General features: G+C 48.3%; 3 protein-coding genes across 3 annotated transcripts; 1 reads left to right on the forward strand and 2 right to left on the reverse strand.

Annotated features, from left to right (window-relative positions):
• Positions 1 to 5,727: 5,727 nt before the first annotated feature.
• LOC140649939 (antimicrobial peptide THP2) lies at positions 5,728 to 7,401 on the forward strand. The gene is made up of 3 exons (XM_072857783.1): positions 5,728 to 5,785; positions 6,458 to 6,578; positions 7,281 to 7,401. Exons 1-3 carry the CDS (start codon positions 5,728 to 5,730, stop codon positions 7,294 to 7,296), a joined length of 195 nt encoding a protein of 64 aa, XP_072713884.1. The 3' UTR covers positions 7,297 to 7,401.
• Positions 7,402 to 14,087: 6,686 nt separating this feature from the next.
• Positions 14,088 to 16,645, reverse strand: LOC140648969 (ostricacin-2-like). The gene is made up of 3 exons (XM_072855516.1): positions 16,531 to 16,645; positions 14,625 to 14,712; positions 14,088 to 14,218 (listed from the first exon to the last, which is right to left on the reverse strand). Exons 2-3 carry the CDS (start codon positions 14,680 to 14,682, stop codon positions 14,088 to 14,090), a joined length of 189 nt encoding a protein of 62 aa, XP_072711617.1. The 5' UTR covers positions 14,683 to 14,712; positions 16,531 to 16,645.
• Positions 16,646 to 19,997: 3,352 nt separating this feature from the next.
• Positions 19,998 to 21,245, reverse strand: LOC140648972 (gallinacin-3-like). Its single transcript, XM_072855519.1, has 2 exons — positions 21,192 to 21,245; positions 19,998 to 20,126 (listed from the first exon to the last, which is right to left on the reverse strand). Exons 1-2 carry the CDS (start codon positions 21,243 to 21,245, stop codon positions 19,998 to 20,000), a joined length of 183 nt encoding a protein of 60 aa, XP_072711620.1.
• Positions 21,246 to 21,469: the final 224 nt, after the last annotated feature.

Here is a 21,469-nt window from a genome sequence, read left to right on the forward strand (position 1 = left end):
ACTGCATGCCTGTCAGTCACAGTGTGGTCCTTACACCAAGAGGCTGGACTCTGCACTGGTACCCTGATACCTTCAATTAGCTGTCAAGTCAAAAGTAAGATGGAGGGCAGATTTGTTCATACAGATGTTAATCTCATAATTTCTCCCTGGTTACTCAAGATAACTACGTAATCATTAAAGTCTTGAGCTTGATTAAATACTTTTTGTGTACTGTTTGAAGTTTATGACTGTATATCCAGTCGTTATTGATTCAGATGATCTATACTTGGATCAAAACTTTATCTGTTAACTATAATGCGGTACACACCTTGCAAATTCAATTACGTCTATAGAACAACATCTAAATACTGGTTATCCTCCTTTTGGTGGATCTACTTTGGCAGTGCAACTGCTGCTAACAGCTTTAGCAGCTAATCTAGAGGAGTCTGAGTTTCTATACTATACACTCCACAGTGGAATCAAAATACTTCAATCTCCTGTGCATCAGTTATGCCTTATGGCTAGAATTTGGTTCAGTGCACATGAGGGATGATGTTACCATATGACTGAGGAGAAGTCTGTGGTTAGCTAGGCCACCATCATCACTGTTGTTCAACCTAGCTCCTCTTCGGAGCACACTAAAACATCTGCTCTTTGGCAAGCTGCTAGGGATCAGTCTTTTGTTGGTCCTGATGTCCTAGCTATGACTGCATACAATGACTTCCAGATGCCTGGAGCCTTCATTACCACGAACAAACCGTTCTCTGGAGGTGAGGGATGGAACAGCAGACAGGTATTTTGTGTAGTAGCATTTTAAATAGGGGTGACACTACTGAAAGACCTCCTTAATATTTGCTGCCTTTTTTTTTTTTTACCAGAAAACTATTAGGAGCAGAGTTTGAGATTCTCCTTTTTGCTCCTAAGTGCCTCATCTGCTGTGCTAGGTACAGACTCCTAAGATGGATTTAAGATCCTCCTTCCTCTCTGGGAAGTGATCTTTGCACAATTACCCAAACATCTTGATTTGAAAAGGGTGAAAGCCATTTCTCCTCATGACACTCTGCAGCCTGTGAAAACACTTCCCTTAATAACGTATCGCACCTGCATCAGGCAGAGCAGCACTTCAGGCTCCATCTCTCAGTTCTTGTGCCAGGGCTCTAAGCACTACATTATTACACAAAATGCTGACCCCATCATACTATTTCTCCTCCTCCAAAGAGGACTGGGTGATCTGGACCTGAAATGGGTGGGGGAGTGTGGCATTGTTGGTGATCTCCAACTTGAAGAAGTTGGAGTGGAGACTTGCTGTGGAGATAGAGAGAAACATAACTGGATCATATTCTGAACTTTGATGAAACAAGAAAACAAAAGAAATACATTATTTAAGCAGAAGGAAACTCTCCATGAAGACTCCTTTTCCCTCTGCACTGAAAACAATGAGAAAGTAGATGGTGTTTTGGGTAGAGAAGAGTACTTACCTAATGTCGAGAGCCAAATGATTGTGAGGTGCTGCCCAACTTAGCTGGGCTGGATCCCATGCACTTTGCTACCCAGGTACCCTGGGTGAAGGAATGTGTAGTTGGTGCTACTGTGATCCTGGTGTAAGTCAGGTCTACCAGCAAAAGGCACTGGAGAAAAATGCTGAGATTGTGAAGGGAAAAACACAGATATGTCCCTCCTGATGTACGAAACTGACTGTCTCCTGCTCATAAGAACAGGAGCTGCAGGCAAGGATGGAAAGGTTTTCCACCCTGAGAGCCACAAACCAAAATCTCAATAAGGCTTGCCTAGCCGCTATAAGCTTTGAACAACCAAAGGTGCTCCATCCATGCTCTGCTTCTCCCTTACCCATCTCCAGGCAGAGATAGTTTGATGGTAATGATGGGAGTGACCATGTAGAATTTATAATTATCAGTGCCAAGAATGCTCAGTGTTAAAAAGCCAAGCCCTTGACATTACTTGCACATAGGACCTTGGACATGGTAAAAATTAACGATGCATCTTTGTTTCCTTGAGGAATCAGGTTGAGTAACAATAACAGTTGGTAGGCAAGCTAACCACAAACTCTTGGCAAGTTGTGAAGTAACTGCAACTTTTGTAATTTTATTCCCTTCATTTTCTGCTTTATGGCCAGAAGTTCATGGGCACACCAGAAATTCAGCTATCATTTTTTTCCTACTGCAAAAACAGTTCACTTATAAAAATATATAGAAAATAAAAAGCCATCTCAATTATCAGGGTCTGCATTTAAGGGAAATCATTTGTAGACATGTTTTCACATGCATATATATCTATGTGTGTCTGTGCATGTATGCACATGTGTATATTGCATGAACAATGTTTGTTTGTTGACTGAAGTGAGGTGTAAAGTAAAATATGATCTGAAAAAAGTATTTAGTATTGGTGTCTTTGGATAGTTATTGGGTATGTCAGCAAGTGACTTGGGGCAATGGAAGATCAGTAGATAGGAAAGGATCACTAGACCTTAGATATTGTGCTGAGGCTCCTCAGTTCTTCATTATATGGAGTTATGAATTCAGTTTGACTTGGATTTTGCTATTGAATAAATCACAAAACAATGTAAGTTGGAATGGGTGTTTGGAGACCATCTGGTCCGTCCATCCCTCCAGACAAAGCCAGTTTCAAAGATAGACCAGGTTACTTAGAGCTTTTTCCAGTTGAGTTTTAATATCGATATGGAGTCGAGATTCTATAAACTCTTTGGGCCCCATTCCAGTGTTTGACGACCCTCATTGTGAGAAGGGTTTTTCCTCATATCTAATAGGAATTTCTCTTATTGTAATTTTTGTCTGTTACCTCTCATCCTTCCACTGTGCACCTCTAAGAAGTGTGTCTCCATCTTCTCTATAGCTACCATTAGGGAGTTGTGAACAGCAATTAGATGACCCTCAGCCATGTCTTCTCCAGGCTGAACAAAGATGGGTCCTTCAGCCTCTCCTCAAATGGCTGATCCCCCACTCCAAACTCTCCAGGTTTCCAAAAGAAAGAAATGTTATGTACATTCTACAGAACCTTGAGGTGTAGCCCACACATTGGTTCATGCCCCACTAGGCACTGGAGTACTTTCAGAGTACCTTTGGAGTACCTTCAAAGCAAAAAAATCTGGTTCACTTTCCTCCTAAGGAATCTAGTTTGCACACATGAAAACCCCTCTGCAAAACGAACCAGCCTGAAGTCACAGAGGACCATCAGGGGGTTACCTTAAAACTGCACTAATGCAGTTGTAGACTTCACTGTGGATACCACTCTAGAAATGTCAGTGTTCACCTGTGGACAAAAAGACAAGGCAAATGTTAGGAATTTAGGGAGAAAAAGAAAACAAAATAATAAATATGATTAGGCACTATACAAATCCAAGATGCATTTTGGACATTGCATGCAATTCTACCCAGCCCCTTCCCAAAATGGTGTAATAGACCTGAAAAAATAAGATAAATGTATAACAGGAATGATCCACTGAAATAGCTGGATCCATTTGAAGACTATTCTGACAGATGTGGTTGACAGAATCCCTCTTTTCATTGTGGGAAAACAAACAGACAAGGGGGAGTGTAAGAAAAGACCACAGCATCAGTAGTGATGTAGAGAGGTGAAAATGGAATATTGATTTACTACTTCGCATGACAGAAAAAGCAGAGATGATCAGCTGGCAGACTGAGAGCAGATAAGCAAAAAATGAATGCTCACCTAAGGCATAATATGTTTGTGGAATTATCAACTGAAGGTCCTGTGGAGACCAGAAGTACAAGAAGATCAGCTAGAGTCAAAGAAAAATGCTCAATCAGGAGCTCTGCAGCCTGAGGGTCCAGAGACAGCCTCTGGCACTGGATACCCCTAAACTGATGGATTTTCCATTAGCTGGAAGGGTGTACAGGGCCATAATCACGATGTACTCACCCTATTTCTGTACATTTTATGCTCTTTACTTAGGCATCCTTAGTGGCCACTGACCACTAAGCCAATGGACATTGGTTTTAGTTTCATATGTCCATTCCGTGTTCTTATATTCTGTATTTATGCACGAGAAAATAAACTAACTGGGAGTGCAGAGAAGCATGCAGATGTTTTGTATTGCAATGGATTATGTTGCCCCTAAGCAGGAACAGTTCAATGTAAGTCCCAAGATGTTTGACACATACCATGGTGGCTTAACGTATATTACACAAACTGGAGTGTCACAAGAGGTATTGCATGAAGAACCTGGGATTTTCCAGGAGAAAAGCTTCAATAGGTTCAGAGAGAAACCCTGCTCTTGCACCAGGAAATGAAATGCAACTTGGTTGTGGTTGGATTAGAAGTCACCAAAAAAATGGGTAATTTTTTCATTGGCTCAATCTGGACTTTCTGAGAAGAGAAAGCAGCTGCTACTCCCTTTAGGAAACACGCTATAAAAGAGACTCTCAGCCCCACAGCCAAAGCCCTCTGGAGGGAAGGGACCAAGAGCAGGTCTTGTTTGGCTTCCGGGCTCACCTGATACCTGGTAACTTCTCGGTTCTTTTCAGTCTTTCTTTCAATGTCCGCTGTTGGCTTTTCCTCAAAAAAAAGTCCCCTAAACAAAAACTCAAACCTCTGCATTATTAACTTAAATTTGTGGGTTACTAAAAAAGGTTAATCTAGGTTTTCCAGAAATTGCACAGGTTGAATAAGTAGTTCAAATATGTTCTAATACCTAGAATAGGTTAATAAAAATACTCTGCTTGCTAACTCCTCAGAAAAAGTCTGGCTGAGTCAGGTTACTTTAGAGAGGTCTGTGGTCCAGAGAAATTGGCAATCTCTTCGATGGAAACCAGTATATATTTTTTATCTATGTCTCTATGTTAAGAACTTTATTTCATTTTCGGAATTGTTAACTTTGCCTACTTGTTTCTCCTGATATGTTCGAATATCTAGAAATTTGTGTAAACTTCTAATACTAATTTCAAAGCTGTTTTGAGACACCCTCTACCATGCTGTTTGCAGAAAGACGACATTTCAGCACAACTTTATTTCCCTTCCTTGCTTAAGAGAACATAATTTGTGACAGATCAGAAGATTCTCTAATGCCAAGATATATGACATTCACTACCTCTTCTTTACCCATAAGCCTCCTTCTAGGCTATCTTATCTGATTTTGCCGATATTCGTTCAATTAACTCTCTCAATGAAGGCATTACATGTTTGCTTTTCAGATTTCATTTGTCAAATGGAAACTGATTTGGTTGTACGTTTCCATTCTAGAACTGCTGCCTGTAGACTCAGACTGAAGATTTTGAGCAAGTTGACTTTATCTGTTATTTCTTTATAAATTTTAACATTACAAAATGAACGTTTTTTTCTGAAGTTTGTAAGTTTGACTGTATGATCACCTCATTTTGCTTAGAGTTGTTCATTTATTAGATAAAGCATTTAACTCAAAATAAAGTCATGACTGCATTTTGGCTAAATACTATTTGCAAAATGTGAAAGAAATCTGGGCAATCAAACTATTAAAATAACTTAATGGTCACATATCCTGAAAGCATGTTGCCCCATATATATATTTACTTTTCCCAGGAATGCTCACACAGCAGTCATGATGTCATATGGGTCTTAATGGTTATTTTTGAAAGTTTGAAGAAAAAGGTACTAGAAATGCCATTTTGATTAATACAGTATTTGTACAGTTCAGAAGACTGTTGATCCCAGGGACTGTCTGTCATACATCTTTCTTGGTCCTTTTCCCTACAGTGACACAGCAAATCCTCAGTCATGAAGATCCTTTACCTGCTCTTTTCTCTCCTCTTCTTGGCACTCCAGGTTTCTCCAGGTAAGAAGGAAAAGAGATGCTAGAAAGGGATTTTTGGTCACCTGAAGTAAACTTCCCAGCACATTTTAACTGCTATGTGTTAAAATTGCTAGAAACCGAGCAGGAGTCAGTCAAATAGCTCAGTGCCTGTGCTCCCTATGAAAATTCTTTCAAAGGTGGAGAAATTATGACTTCTGAAGAAGAGTGATTTTTCACTGCTGGTATCTTCCTAAAAAGATCATGCTAAACGCTCTGGTGTTAGACACCTGCGACGGTGCCTGTGGTGGCCATGATCTTTGGATAATGGCACACTCAGCAGTGCATATGCAGATGAAAATGAAAGCTGGCCAACTCTTTTTGGAGAGGAGCCAGTATTAAAGCCTCTGGACCCGTGACCCTTTTCCATAAGGGAAAGGACAATGAGTCAGGAGGTCTGTATCAGTCTCCACCTGGACTTTAAGGCCATCCATTTAGATGCCCTGTGAGCTAAGGATCCCACCTCTGCAAGGTGTAGACCTGCTTTGTAATCTCACCTCTTACGTGGCCTTTCAACACTGACAAATCTGGGCAACAGTCCTTAAGGTATGTTTGTGCTAAAGGCAGCTTAATGAATGGGAAACCCAGCCGTCATTACGACCGCATTGCCCTGCCCTGCAGAATGAGAAGGAAGGAACTTTTTTGGTTTTGTTGCAGGTTTGTCTTCACCACGGCGGGACATGTTTTTCTGTAGAAAAGGGAGCTGTTACTTTGGAAGATGTCCGATCCATATGATTAAAGTTGGAAGTTGCTTTGGGTTCCGCTCCTGCTGCAAATTGTGAGTTTGACATTCACCAAGGCTTATCTGCAGTATGAGCAGACAAATCTATTTTGCCTGTATCCTTAACCCCAAGGTGCTATTGAATGTTCAGATTGGATATAAGGAAAAAAACCTCTTACGCCATGAGGACAGTCAAGCGTTGAAGTAGGTTGAGCTCCACAGTGCTCTTTCTCCTGTGATGTGCCCCAGCAAGAAGGATAAAGTACGGTCAGAGATGTCAACCTTGTGCTGTCCCAGCTCTAATCCCTTTACAGCTCCTATGCCAGAGCAAAATATCAGCGTTTGGTATTTGCAGAACTGGGCTGCCATGCTGTTTGGGGAGCAGAGGGGAATTCAGTTACGCTGCAGGGTGAACACAAAGCTCTGAGTGCCATCAAATGTGTGCAAAAAGTGCAACAGTGTTGTAAAAAGAAATTATCCTGTGAAAGGTAGCCTTCTATTTTCATTCAGAAATGAATGCATTCACCCCAATATCAAGGGATATCAATTTAATTCCCTGCTTTTCCTGGAGCAATAGGAAAACACTCTTCCTGCTCACAGGTATGAGCGCACAGGGCTGTCCCAGCACAACTTCATATGACATTAGGTATTTTGGAAAGTATTGATATCCAAGAGGAAAACATGCATGGGCTGAGAGTAAGCAGGGAGGGAATACAAGCAGAGAGAGAATCTGATGCTTTTTATTTTTCCTTTGTGCAGGCCATGGAATGTATAAAAACTTCATGGACTGTTCATTCAAGAGCGATGAAAATATCTTCTAAACATAGGAATTTGCTTGGAATCCCCTTACTGCTAAAACCACCGGATCCTGCTACAAAGCCTCATGCACCTTTCATTTTTAATGCAAAAAAGCTTTATGATGTAGAGTAAATCCAAATGTATTCTGCATTGCTTTCCCTCCTTTTAAATAAATTGTTGTTGCTTAGCATTCACGTCACTGAAACATGGGCGTCTGTTGCATGGGTGATGATCCTACCTGGGTTTTGACACACAAAACCCAGAGGGCAACAATTTACAGTGCCAGCTGCTCCTTATTTTGAGCTTTTCTGAGACATACAGCTGTCCAGGGCTAGACAGACATGGACTGAAGACCTTACCCTCCAGTACCAAGAGATAGGCTAGCTGGAAGAACTCAGCTTCCCTTTGTGGGAATGTGTTCAGATGCCAAAATCCTTTTTTTTTGTACTATGCAGAAATCTTTTCTTGGGGAAAGAGAGACAGAAAGAGCTAAAAACCCAGACACCCACCACCCATGAAAATGTCAGCATGTGAGACCAAATGTTCTGGCTTCTAGAAGACGCCTGTGAGCATCCCAGGAAAGATGTAGCCCTATTTTCTTTTTTTTTAAATAGTGCAACAATTCATGCCAGTTCTTTTCTCTCCAGAAGTTGTTTGTCCTGTAATTTCACAGCAATGGCTGTAAGTTTTGCTTTTTTTTCCCACCTGTCCCTCTGAGAGGATGCGTAAAAGATAATACATGGAGAACAGTTTATACTGGTATCTCTTCATTAGCTCCTCTCCCACTCCCTCCACCATATGGCACACTCCCTTCCCTTCTCCATTGGGATACCCACATTTCTGAAATGTTGTTCAGGAGGGGATTTTGTTTGCCTGCCAAAACTGCAGCATTTACATGTCTTAAGACTCTTTCTTTGTGCTTCATAGCAGGGAACAATCTTATCCTCAGGTGTCCCATCTGTTGTGGTAGCCCTACTCGGCAAGTAATAGCCCTAATTGCCGAGGTAGGGCTTAATAGCCCTCTCGTGAGGCCACAGCAGGAGTACTGTGTCCAGTTCTGGGCTCCCCAGTGCAAGAGAGACATGGACATACTGGAGAGAGTCCAACAAAGGGTCCCCAGGATGATGAAGGGACTGGAGCATCTCTCCTATGGCGAAAGGCTGAGGGAGCTGGGACTGTTCAGCCTGGAGAAGAGAAGGCTCAGGGGGGATCTTACTAATGTGTATAAACACCTGAAGGGAGGATGCCAAGAGGATGGAGCCGGGCTATTTTCAGTGGTGCCCAGTGCCAGGACCAAAGGCCATGGGCACACAATGAAACACGGGAGGTTCCCTCTGAACATCAGGAAACACTTTTGTACTGTGAGGGTGAGCAAGCACCGGCACAGGTTGCCCAGGGAAATTGTGGATTCTCCATCCTTGGAGATATTTAAAGGCCATCTGGACACAGTCCTCAGCAACCAGCTCTGGGTGGCCCACTTGAGCAGGGGGGTCGGACCAGATGACCTCCAGCCTCAACCAGTCTGTGATTCTGTGATTCTGTGAAACTACATGTCTTTATTGAAGCCACGAAAAGCAGCCGCTGCCCAAATGACACCAGGCCCCTGATGGGATGTCTCCAGCCCATGAGCACCCAGCAGGAGCAGCGCTTCCACTCCTGCTGTCACACCACCTGGGGACGGCAGAGGCAGGGACGGGAGAGGACATGGAGGTGGTTCCAGGAGCCAGAAGCAAAGGGGACGTCCTGCTCGGAAAGTCCAGGGATTCATCACCATTTCCTGCATAAACAAAGCACAATATGCGGTCACAGATATTTATTTCTGATGTTCCTTCTTTGTCTTCCTCCAGTGTCTCTGACACTTCTCCTATTATAAGGACCTGTAGGGAATTACCAGACAACCCTTCCTCAGATAAACTCCAGTCCTTATTGCAGATGACTTGGACCTGTGCTTTCCTTAGTGGTTGCAGCCTTGAGCCCAAGGCTCTTCGGAAACCTCAAGGAGATGGTCCTGTGCCCCACACTACACAAACATCAAACTTCTCTTTCCAACCACATGGGAAGGTCTTCATGAAAGCCCCCAGTCTGGTCTCATGGGGCTGAGGGGGACTGGGAAGATGCTGCCTGAATGTGGGCTTCTTCAACCCCACACAGGGCAGGTTCAAGCAACTTTACCAAGGGACTTTAATTCTCCTTCCCTGGCCTCTGCCTCTCAACATGAATGCAGGACGGTTTTATCCAGCAGCGTGGATGTAAAGAGAACAGCAGATCTATTTTGGCCAAGAAAGCAGAGGGCCAATTCCTGACTGTTTGGCTTTATAACTTACCTTTTGCAACAAACCATAAACGTTGAACACCTTCCAAAGATGTGATGAGGGTGATAGCATGTCAAAAAACTACAGAACCCCCCTTCTTGCTTGCATTGACCTTCATTTCCTGGAGCCAGAGATGCACCTGTGCAGAGAAACAATTGAAAGGCAAAGATAATTTGGGAGAATATTCTGTAATTCCAAAAGGGCTGGCACTCCACTAGGATTTCAACCCACTTTGTGGGCCAAGTATTACAAGGACCATAATGGCACCTTCAATAGCAAGTTAACAGCACAGAAGGACTACCTGCTGAGGCACAGGTATCCCTGGCCGTTTGTGGTACTTTCCACAAAAGGGATATTTTCCATCCTCCCACTGTCCCTGCAGAAGGAGCAGCTCTTCCATAAAGCCTTGGCTAGCTCATGCAGCCTGGGGTAGAGGGCTTTGATATCTCAGAATCACACACATCTGGGGGTCCTCAAAAGGTGCTAAGTATCTCTCATTGGACAACAGACTTCCCCATGCATTTTTTGGGCGAGCAGGGTAGGCTGCCTAGGCTGAGACTTCAGTGATTGCAATGGGAGCTCATCTGGAGACACCCCCCCAGAGCAGCAGTTAATGTCCAGGGTGGAGCCCAGAGCTCAGTCCCTCCCTAACCCACAGAAGATGCCAAGCTCTTATTCCTGGATGGCCTTCTCCACACCAGCCCCTCTACTCTCAGAGGACAGTGCATTGTGAGAGCATCCTTTGGTATATCCCATTGCATGACTTTTCGTGCTGGAGCAAAGCCGCAAAACCATTCCCTCCTCTGAGCATCTCTAAAAAAATATGGTCACTTCCTGGGACATGGAAGACCTCATTGATGTGGGTTCACACCTCCCTCATCTCCTCTCTTCCCTTCTCACCTGCAGCACCCTGGACCAAAGGGAGGAAGAAGGGGAAGAGCAGGTACAGCATCTTCATGGCTGATGCCTGGCCCACGTCTTCACAGGGCTGCAGAGGGGAGACACCAAGGCAACAAGGGCATGGAGGACCTCAGGCAGTGTAGAAGCCTGGGCACTGTGGTATACCAAATTGCAGATGTGTTATCCTGAACAAAAGAAGGTGGTGCTGTCTGCACAAGAAAACCAACGGCTACCTATGCAACTTCACGAATAGCCTGCAAATAGTTCAGCAAGGTTCAGGCAACGCAGTACCTAAAAACATCTTTTTCAGTTATCTTCCTTATGCTTTCTCCCAAGCACAGACTGTAGAGCTCCTGTCTGGTGATTCATGCTGTTCTAAGTAAAAAAGCAGCTGGTGCTATTGAGAGAATGCAGTCAGAAAACTTACCTCTGGAAGTACCTTAGGCCTTTATGCATGGCACACTTGTCTCTAAAACAGACCTAAGTGTGTTTCTAGGGAGACAGAACCAAAGGCATAGATTAGGTATGCTTTCAAGTATGCTCATCAGATAAGGGTTATGCCTAGTGCCTGTGCTCTCTTGCTTCTGCATCCCCTTACCATAGTCCAAAGTAGAGAAGGTTTGCACGCTGCGGAGATGCTTGTGCCCATGCTGAATGCAGAAGCAATAGTAAAGATACGGTCATGAAAGGATTCTGTGCAGCAGCTCCCCAGTTAGGAGAAAAAGGGGAGAGAAGTGTCTCAGTGGCCAAAGAGATCAGGAAAACACGACCTTTCAAGATAGCTGAAGGCTGAAAGAATGGAAATTCTCTGTACTGCTACATGTAAAGTGTCTCCTCCCTTTAAGTTACAGAGTTCCCATTTCCCCAGAATACAAGATCCTGGTGTCCCTCTTCAAACACCACAGAAAATTCCCAATCTCTCCTGCACTGGGGAAACCCTGGATCCAGCTTCAGCACATTCCCAGCTCTAATGGGAAGGAATTCCTATTTTCAGTTTAATTTTTTCCCTAGAAAGCTCAGATGATGTCATTATATGAACAGATGTATCTAACAGTTTCTCATTTAGACGGTTCCGCTATGATGGGACTTGAACAGAGAGACTGAATGGGTGGCCAACCTGAAAGACACCCCATAGTTACTTGCCTGACGAGGGAGGGAAGGTCTTGGTCTTCAGGCAGCAACAAATGCGCCAGGAATCACTCACGTCAAGATGCCCTTGAGGTCAGGGAATATCACTTTGCCGAAAACACCCTGCTTTTATACCACTGCTGGTGGGTGACACATGCCGATTCCCATGGCCACATCTCCCCTGGCCAATCAGAAAGTGACCCATCTGCGTGGGGACGGTGGGGTTGCACCTCGTCCCTCCCTGCTGCGGTGGGAGAGGCCGCGGTGCCTCCTGGGGGCTGTTGCAATCTTCACCGTTGTCCCCATGCAACACGTCTCGTGACACCGCGCTGCACAGCGGGCACACGGGCTGCGGTGGCTTGGCATGAACTGCCTGGTCTTTGCATGGTACAGACAGCAGCAACCAGTCTCAAAAGAGCAGATAAGGTTTCCCTCCTTGTCTCCTCCAATCTGACAAAATAATCAGCTAGCATGGGATGTGCAAGAACATGAGGAGTATTATAAACCTTCTTACCTTTCAAAGGTAACTGATGTGGACACAACTCTTGGGGTTGTACAGATCCCCACTCACTCCTAGAGCCCTCCCACAGGAATTTATGTCACAGGAGACCGGGCTACTCTGAACCCAGCATGGACCTTCAGCTTCAGGACCAGAGCAGAGATGCCCCGGGAGCAAATGTAGGCGTCAGCCCCGTGGCTCTGGGAAAAGCCGTACACCCAGTGGGGAAGCAGAAGGTGGAGAAGTCAGGGATGGAGTGCTGAGGGAGATCTGCCTCCTTGGAATGGAAAGTAAAACAGCCAGAGTCACTAGCTCCTGACGCACTCACGCGTGCATGGACACACACGTATATTTAACTATACGGGGCAGAGGTCTGCATTTGCAGAAAGGCTGAGGTCAGTGGCTGCTGACGGAGAACAGCGCTGCAATCCCAGTTTGTCTGAGGCAGGCAGAGAGGAGAAGACACCCTGCTTTCTCCCTGCTGGACTACACTTCTGGACATTTCCAGGTTGTGGTCCATGGGACCCATTGGAGAGGTCACCTTGAGGAGGAGCTGGACAGCCAGCGTGGGAGACCTACTTGCCTCCAAAGCCTGTAAAGGTCTCCTTGGGGGATGTCTGTGGGATCGGGCCCCTCCAGGAGGGGTGTGGCAGAGACAAAGGCTGTGGGGCTGGAGAGGGGTTGGTGCTGTGGGGCTAGCAGCAGGGAAGGAGCTGAGCAGGGGCTGCTCTGTAATGCTCAGCCCCACTGCCGATGAGGGAGATGGAGGTCCCACACCACTGTGTAGTGGGGTCTCTGGGATGGGTTGGGTGGGCAGCCCTGGCCATGCCTACCCAAGGGACACACCACCCAGCACAGCCCTGCGCATGACACCATGGCTGCCAGGGACAAGGGACACCCATGACCAACAGGACCAGGACAGGGCTCCCGCTCTCCAGGAGGGAGCAGAGCAGCTTCCTCACACCCCCAGCAAACACCCTGGCCCAGCAGGGACTGTCAGGATCGATGTCCCCACGCCACTGCCGCGCAAGAGCATCCCCAGGGACAGCCATGCTGGTGACCCCCAGCATCCCCAGGCGCTTCTCCTGCCACCAACCCACTGCCACCCCCAGAGCGAGCGGCACGGCACACCCTCCGTCACAAGGAAACAACCACACGTCCCAACCACTGCAATGCCAAACTGCTCCTCTTTATTCAAGCCAGGAAAAGCAGCCTCTGCCCAAATGACACCGGGTCCATGATGGGATGCCTCCAGCCCACGAGTGCCCAGGCACCCAGCAGGAGCAGCGCTTCCACTCCTGCTGTCACACCACGTGGGGATGGCAGAGGCAGGGAGGGGAGAGGACACTGGGAGACGGTTCCAGGAGCCAGAAGCAAGGGGGATGTCCTGCTCACAGAATTCAGAAACTTAATGCCAGATACTGTATGAAGAAAGCAGACAAGCGTGTTACCTGTTGTAACTGACTTTTCCCTTCCTCCCACTCTCTCCCCCCTCCCCTGCGATGACAAGCAAGTCTATGGTGCAAGAGAATCAGGCTCAACGGAGCTGAGGTTCAGGCCTTATTGCAGACAGTTTGGACCTGTGTTATCTTAGTGTTGGCAGCCCTGACTCCAAGTCTATGCAGATGCAGCAAAACCAGGATCATGTCCTCGATGCTGTCCAAGGACAGTGAACGCTGCACTCTTTGCTAGCTTGGGAGAGCCCTCTGCAAAGCCTGAATGAGTCTCATGGGAGTGAAGGAGAGTGTGGAGGCGTTGGCTGACCTTGGGCTCCTTCAGCCCCACTCAGGGCAGGTCCAAGCACCTTTCCTTTCCTCCCCTGGCCTCTACCTTGGAGCAGCTATAGCACTGAGCCATTAGCTAGTCATGGGCACTTAAACACAACAGCAACTCTTTCTGCCACCACAGTAGCATTTCTAATTCCAAAACTTACGGTTTGCAGCAAAAGAAGAACCTTGAACATTTTCCACGGATGACAAAGGGGAAAGAGCACTTCAGAAATCCACAGTAGCCTTTTTCTCGCAGACATTCTGCCTTATTTTGTGGACCCCGGGAGGATCCTGCACAGTGAACGAGGGCAAAGAAAGTGAGTATGGGATAACTGTAAAAAATGTGCATGGTTCCAGAGTGGCTGACACTGCCCCTGGATCTCAAGTCTCCCACATGCACCGAGCACCAAACCCAACATCTTTACCTCTCCAGTAGCAGGTTATCTTTTCTGCAGCAGGTTATCTTTCTGCAGCAGCACTTACTGCTTCTGCAGCAGCAAGTGGGGAAAGTCATAGGGAAAGACCAGCGTGAGGCCCAGGAGGTGCCATGCTGGCTCCTCAGCTGTCCAGACGTTAATCAGAGCCCATCCGTCCCAAACGTTACATATATCTGACAAATCTGGTCACTTCCCAGGCCACGGAGGACCCCACAGATGGGGGCTCACACCTCACCCCATCTCCCCTCTTCCCCTCTCACCTGCAGCACCCTGGACCAACAGGAGGAAGAAGGGGAAGAGCAGGTACAGGATCCGCATGGCTGATGCCTGTCCCACGTCTTCACGGGGCTGCAGAGAGGACACATCAAGACAACAAAGAAAAGACATGGAAAAGGCTGGGCACACGTGGTGAGCCAAAAAGCAGAAGCGCAGTCTCCAACAAAAAGAGAAAATAATGATTCTTAGCATTGCAACTTCACAGGCATCCTGGGAGCATTTTGGGAAGCACCAGCCTGTTGGACAACCTGGAGTTTATTTCATTGTCTTCTTCACTGGTCTTCCCGATGTTTTCCTCAAAACATGGGCTGGAGGATTCATGCCTAGTTGTTGCCATTTTATTCAAAACAACATCCACTGAAACTCAGATTACAAGGAAAAAACATTACTTTTACGAGTTATAGTCCCTCAGAACTTTTGCGAGGCATGTGTTTGTCCCCTGAGCAGAATTTTGCAGAGAGACAGGATCAAGGGGTGGCACAAGATACACTTGCCAGCACAGTCAGCAGACCAGGATTGCCACTAGGGCATTTGCACTCTCCCTTCTGCCTCTTCTTAATCAAATGCCAGAGCAGAGATGGTTTGCACATCAGGAGATGCTTGTGCCAACACTCAGTGCCATGCCCATAGCCAAACGAGGGCCAAGAATTTAGGGAAATGCTTGTACCCTGGAGATGTCACGCTGTATGAAGGGTTAGCCAGTGCTCTCCACCACCTCAGCCAGTCCAAAGCTGTCTGCCCAAAACACCCTGCCCAATCACCTCTGCTTCCCTGGGCTCAGGAAAGTCCTCCCGGCTCAGCTTGGGAGTGCCCATCCTCAACTCAAGACCATTCCCAGCCTTCCCAGCAAAGACACTCCCCAGCCCCACACTTTCTGCCCCTGCCCCGTGCAGCACCAACCCGGGGAGGAGCAAGAGGGCAGGGAAGTGGCTTGGTGGCCAGAAATGGAAACACAAATCAACCTTTTGAGTTAACTGAAAGCCTGAAAGGATGGGAAATCTCCATGCTGCTGGGGTGTCGTGGTTTAGCCCCAGCCGGGAACTAAGCACCACACAGCCGCTCGCTCACTCCCCCCTGGTGGGATGGGGGAGAGAATCAGAAGAGCAAAAGTAAGAAAAATCCAGGGTTGAGATAAAGACAGTTTAATAGGGAAAGCAAAAGCCACGCATGCAAGCAAAGCAAAGCAAGGAATTCATTCACCACTTCCCATGGGCAGGCAGGTGTTCAGCCATCTCCAGGAAAGCAGGGCTCCAGCACACGTAACGGTGACTTGGGAAGACAAACGCCATCACTCCGAATGTCCCCCCCTTCCTTCTTCTTCCCCAGCTTTATATACTGAGCATGACGTCATATGGTATGGAATAGCCCTTTGGTCAGTTGGGATCAACTGTCCTGGCTGTGTCCCCTCCCAGCTTCTTCTGCACCTGGCAGAGCAGGGGAACCTGAAAAGTCCTTGACCAGTGCAGCAACAACATCTCTGTATTATCAACACTGTTTTCAGCACAAATCCAAAACATAGCCCCACACCAGCCACTATAAAGAAAATTAACTCTATCTCAGCTGAAACCAGGACATGGGGGAAAAATATCTCCTTACTTTGCTGAGGAAAGTCCCCACTGCCCAGACCAGAAGATTGCGGGTCCCTCCTCCAGCATCAAGGCAACTTTACAGTGTCTCCTGTACTTAGGAAAATCTGGTTCCATGCTCCACATGTTCTGGGCTCTTAAGACGCATGTGAAGGTTTTTATTCTCTTTCCCAGGCAGCTCTGATGTTTGTTGACATTCAGAGACACTTCTAACAGTTTGTCATGTAGACGGTTCCAGGAAGATGGATTTGCACAGAGAGGCTGAATGGGGGACCAGCCTGGAAGAGTCTCCGCAGTCACCTACCTGATGAAGGTGTTGGTTCAGAGTGCACCAAGGCAAGAACAGGCTGTAACAATCCGACCAGGAATCACTTGCACCCAGAAGTGTTAGGATCAGGGAGTATCACTTTGCCCAAAACACCCTGGTTTTACTCTGTTGCCGGTGGGTGGGACACGCGCTTATTCCTGCTGACACATCTCCCCTTGGCCAATCAGAAAGTGACCCATCTGCGTGGGGACGGTGGGGTTGCACCTCGTCCCTCCTTGCTACGGTGGGAGAGGCCGCGATGCCTCCTGGGGGCTGTTGCAATCTTCACCGTTGTCCTCATGCAACACGTCTTGTGACACCGCGCTGCACAGCGGGCACACCGGCTGCGGTGTCTTGCTGAAAAATCTTTGGCATGGACAAAGTAACTGCTTGCTGCAGACACCAGCACCAGCCCAGTCCCAGAAGAAGGGAGTCCTTCTTTGTCTCTTCTCATCTGATTGAATAATCACCTAGCGTGTGATGTGCAAGAACACGTAGAGTACTGAAAACCCTCCCACCTCTAGACACTGCAAGAACACCTTCCTCTGGGACAAGATGTCTGGGCACCGGTGCATCACATCAAAGGTGATAAGCACAACACTCTCTCTCTAGTGACTATTCAGATAAAGTGAGAGTTACACCAGGATACATGTTAAGGTCTGTAAACCAGGTGATCCAACGAACCTGCATCATCTTCTAAAGCCATCCAAGGTGAAGAAATATAAGATGGATGGAGGCATCGTTGTGAAGCCAATGTGTTTGATGCCATTCACACAGTCGGGAGAAGTGGCAGTCCTTGCCAGGCAGGAGGGGGCTGTGCTGCATGCCTGACTTGGCAACTGCCTCTCAAGGTGTTTGGAAGAGCAATCTGGTCTCCCCAACTCCAAAGGGTTACCTGCCGGGGGTTTTGGTAGTGGAGCCTGGCCTCTTGGCCTTTTCTCCTTGGACGCCACTGAGATGTCAAGTCACGGTGGCAAGATAACAGTCACAAAAAAGGTGGAAGATGGCTCCTGCATGCTTAGTAGAAGCAGAGGGCCCACCTGCCTGGAAGACTGACCTTGGGTTTTATGGGGAGAGCTTCTTGAAGAGAAGCAGAAAAAGTTCCATTTTGTGCTACGGCAGCAATTTCGAATGAGCAGGGATGCAATGTGTGTGTGCGCCTGTCCCAAGAGGTGTCCAGCAAACCACAGCACCAAACAGCCCTTACAGAAGGCGAGATGACACAAGACCCAGGGCTGGAGGCCTGGGAATCCTTCTCAGAGGTGTCAGAAGAGGAAGGGGGGAGAAGGTGGGGGGAGAAACGGCAAAAGGAGCTTTTGGGCTGGACCTTTTGAGGTACCAGCGACTCCAGCCTGTCCTCTGTGCTCTCCTCCTCCTGATGCTCCAGGGAGCAGCAAGTAAGATATGAAGGAATTAAGTGTATGGAAAAATTGAGGATTTATCTGATACTACAGTGAAGCTGCCCGGTAGAAAATGAGGTTTCCCTATAGACATAATGCAGATGAAAGAAGACAGAAGCCAAACCTTTTGGTACAGATATTTATTTTTCCTCCATTGAGATCATGAGTCACATGTGCCTTTTCCTGGTTGCTGTGGCATCCTCCCTGGGGTCCCTCACACCCCATATCTTTCAGGAAAGGCTCCTACTGCAGGTTCTGCAGCTGGGACCTTGCAAGAAAGCTCTCATGCTCCAGGCATGAGGTTTTGCCACCATCTCCATACCTCCTGGCCCATGTCTTTCTGAGTCAGCAGCACTGAGCACAGCAGCCCTGCTGGAGAGGAGAAGGGAGGAAGGCAGATCCTGCTTCCACCCGCAGACTCCTCCTTTGTGCCAAGGGAGAGTCAGCAGACCTGTTGGAGAGCCTCTCCCAGAGATTGCTGTGGGACAGTAGTGAGCATCGCATCCAAGTGCCATCAACATCAGCCTGTTTTCCATGGGAAGATTTCCCTTGGCTGTTGGAGAAAGGGGAGAATATGCAGCCCAGGGACATGGGGACACCCCTGGGTTGACATTACTGCGCTGCCCAGCCTGGGACCTGCTGCTGGGGCTGCAGCAAGCTGGCTTCCTCCAACACCTCCTGCCAACATTGCTGGCAGCCCAGCCGCCGTCTGCAGAGAGTGGAGGGGCCCTTCCTGGGCTCCGGCTAGTCCCGTCTTTGCCCAGCCAATAACGAGGTTGAGAGTGAGCTTCCCGTGTGTGCACGGATAAATAGACAAACACAAATGTGCAGTCTGACCCTTCCAGTCAGAGCAGTGTCCTGGTCCATTTGGGCGCAGACATCTCCTGCATAGCATCCAAGGAGACTCCTTTCCCACCGAGCAGCACGACAGTGCCTCCCTTGAACTCACCATCGCTTGGGCTGAGCACTCATCACAAGAAAGGACCGTTACCCGCCACAAAAAGAGACTGACATGGAAGTAGGGTCCTGGAAAAAGAAAGGAGTCTGGGCCTATGAAAACCAGGACAGGGCTCCCGCTCTCCAGGAGGGAGCAGAGCAGCTTCTTCACACCCACAGCAAACACCCTGGCCCAGCAGGGACTGTCAGGATCGATGTCCCCACGCCACTGCCGCGCAAGAGCATCCCCAGGGACAGCCATGCTGGTGACCCCCAGCATCCCCAGGCGCTTCTCCTGCCACCAACCCACCGCCACCCCCAGAGCGAGCGGCACGGCACACCCTCCGTCACAAGGAAACAACCACACGTCCCAACCACTGCAATGCCAAACTGCTCCTCTTTATTCAAGCCAGGAAAAGCAGCCTCTGCCCAAATGACACCGGGTCCATGATGGGATGCCTCCAGCCCACGAGTGCCCAGGCACCCAGCAGGAGCAGCGCTTCCACTCCTGCTGTCACACCACGTGGGGATGGCAGAGGCAGGGAGGGGAGAGGACACTGGGAGACGGTTCCAGGAGCCAGAAGCGAGGGGGATGTCCTGCTCACAGAGTTCAAGGTCTCAACCCCACGGACTGTACAAAGAAAGCAGACAAGCGTGTTACCTGTTGTAACTGACTTTTCCCTTCCTCCCACTCTCTCCCACCTCCTCTCCTATGATAAGCAAGTGCAGGGAGATAAGACTCAACCTCACAGAGGCAAGCTCCAGTCATTTCACTTGGCTTGGACCTGTGCTCTCCTTAGTGGTGGCAGCCTTGGCTCCAAGGCTCTTTAGGGACATCAGGAGGAGGATCCTGTGCCTCACACTACCCAAGGGACAGCCTTCGCATTTGGACAACACAGATGAGGTTTATTGACAGTGGGCAAGCCTCGTGGGGCTGAAGGAAAGTGGGGAGGCACTGGCTGACCTTGGGCTCCTTCAGCCCCACAGCAAGCACGTCCAAGCCCACAAGGACTTCTCCCTTCTTTCCCTGGCTTTTGCCTCTGAGCGTGAATGCATGAAGCTGTGAACCAGGAGCTGGCTTGAAAGACAATAGTAACTATATCAGTAAGAGCAAACCATTTCCGGAACTTACGTTTTGCAGCAGTGCATGAACGTTGAACAAAATCCCACAAATTTAAAGCCAAAAGGGCAGATCCCCAACATGCAGAATCCCCCTAGTTGTCTGCATTGCTTTGCGCTTCGTAGTGCCATGGAAGACTCTGCACAGAGAAGCAGTTAAAACAATAATCTGGGAGAGCAGTGTGTGGTTGCAGGAAGTTTGACGCTCCCCATGCATTTCGGGCCAACACGTGGGCTCATCTTCAACCTTACCATAGCTGTGTCTTCAGTAGCAACATGTCTCACCTAGAAGGACTCTTTCACACCAATGTGGGTGCACACAAGAGCAGACGCTGAGAAGGACCAGCTTGAGGTTGAGGAAGAGCCGTGCTGGCTCCCCAGCTGCATGTCCACCCCAGCTGCATGTCCACCACTGCCTGGACCAGCAGAGCTGGCAAGCAGGGCACTCCTTGCACCCCACATCCCTGTCCTGGTTGCGCCCCGCCTTTGAGTGACCTCTGATGGAAAGCCCTTGCCCAGCCCTTGCAGGGGTCATGGCTCGGGGCAACAGTGCTGTGGGACACCCAGGTTCAATGCTACTGGACAGCATGGCCAGTGTAGCCTGGAGAGGTCTGAGCTAAAGGCCTGGTGTCCAGCTGTCTCTGGCCATTGGGGTGCAGAAGGCTGTGCCGTCGCCTCCAGCCACTCTCTAAATTGGTCACCTCCACCAGAACATCTCAGCTAGGTCAGACAGTACTGGGATGGCTTGGAGGTCTAAGACCCAGGCATGTCGAAAGGTCCCCAAACTGCGCTACATACCATGGTCAGACAACTCTGCCCCAAAGTGTCCACATTCTGGACAACTAGGATGGTCTGTGTAGCCTGCACCTACAGTGACTTCAATAGTAGCTCATCCAGAGAGCTCCCCCAGAGCGGCAGCAAATCACAGGGGTTGGAGCCCAGAGCTGAATCCCTCCCTAACCCGCAGCAGCAGCCAAGCCCTTCCTTTCGGCTGGATTCTTCCACGCCCAGTGCAAATGGTAACAGCTGCAAACACACCCAGATGTACGCCATTGCATGCCTTTTCACATAGGAGCTCTAAGACAACTGCAAAACCATTCCCCTCCTAGTCTCTGATAAAGGTGGTCACTTCCCAGCACATGGAGGACCCCACTGACGGGGAATCACACCTCACCCCATCTCCCCTCTTCCCCTCTCACCTGCAGCACCCTGGACCAACAGGAGGAAGAAGGGGAAGAGCAGGTACAGGATCCGCATGGCTGATGCCTGTCCCACGTCTTCACGGGGCTGCAGAGTGCAGACACCAAAACTCCTGGAGATGACAGCACACAGTAATATACCAAACTGCATAGGGACTATCTCAAGGAACAGGGGACGATGTCTTCTGATGTCCCAAGGATGTCTCTCAGATATGCACCTTTTGGATGTCCTGGGAGCAGCTGGGGAAGTATTGGCCTGTTGGGCAGCCCAGCTGATGTTTT

The sequence above is a fragment of the Ciconia boyciana genome, chromosome 3, assembly GCF_034638445.1.
Source record: "Ciconia boyciana chromosome 3, ASM3463844v1, whole genome shotgun sequence".
Taxonomy (NCBI): domain Eukaryota; kingdom Metazoa; phylum Chordata; class Aves; order Ciconiiformes; family Ciconiidae; genus Ciconia; species Ciconia boyciana.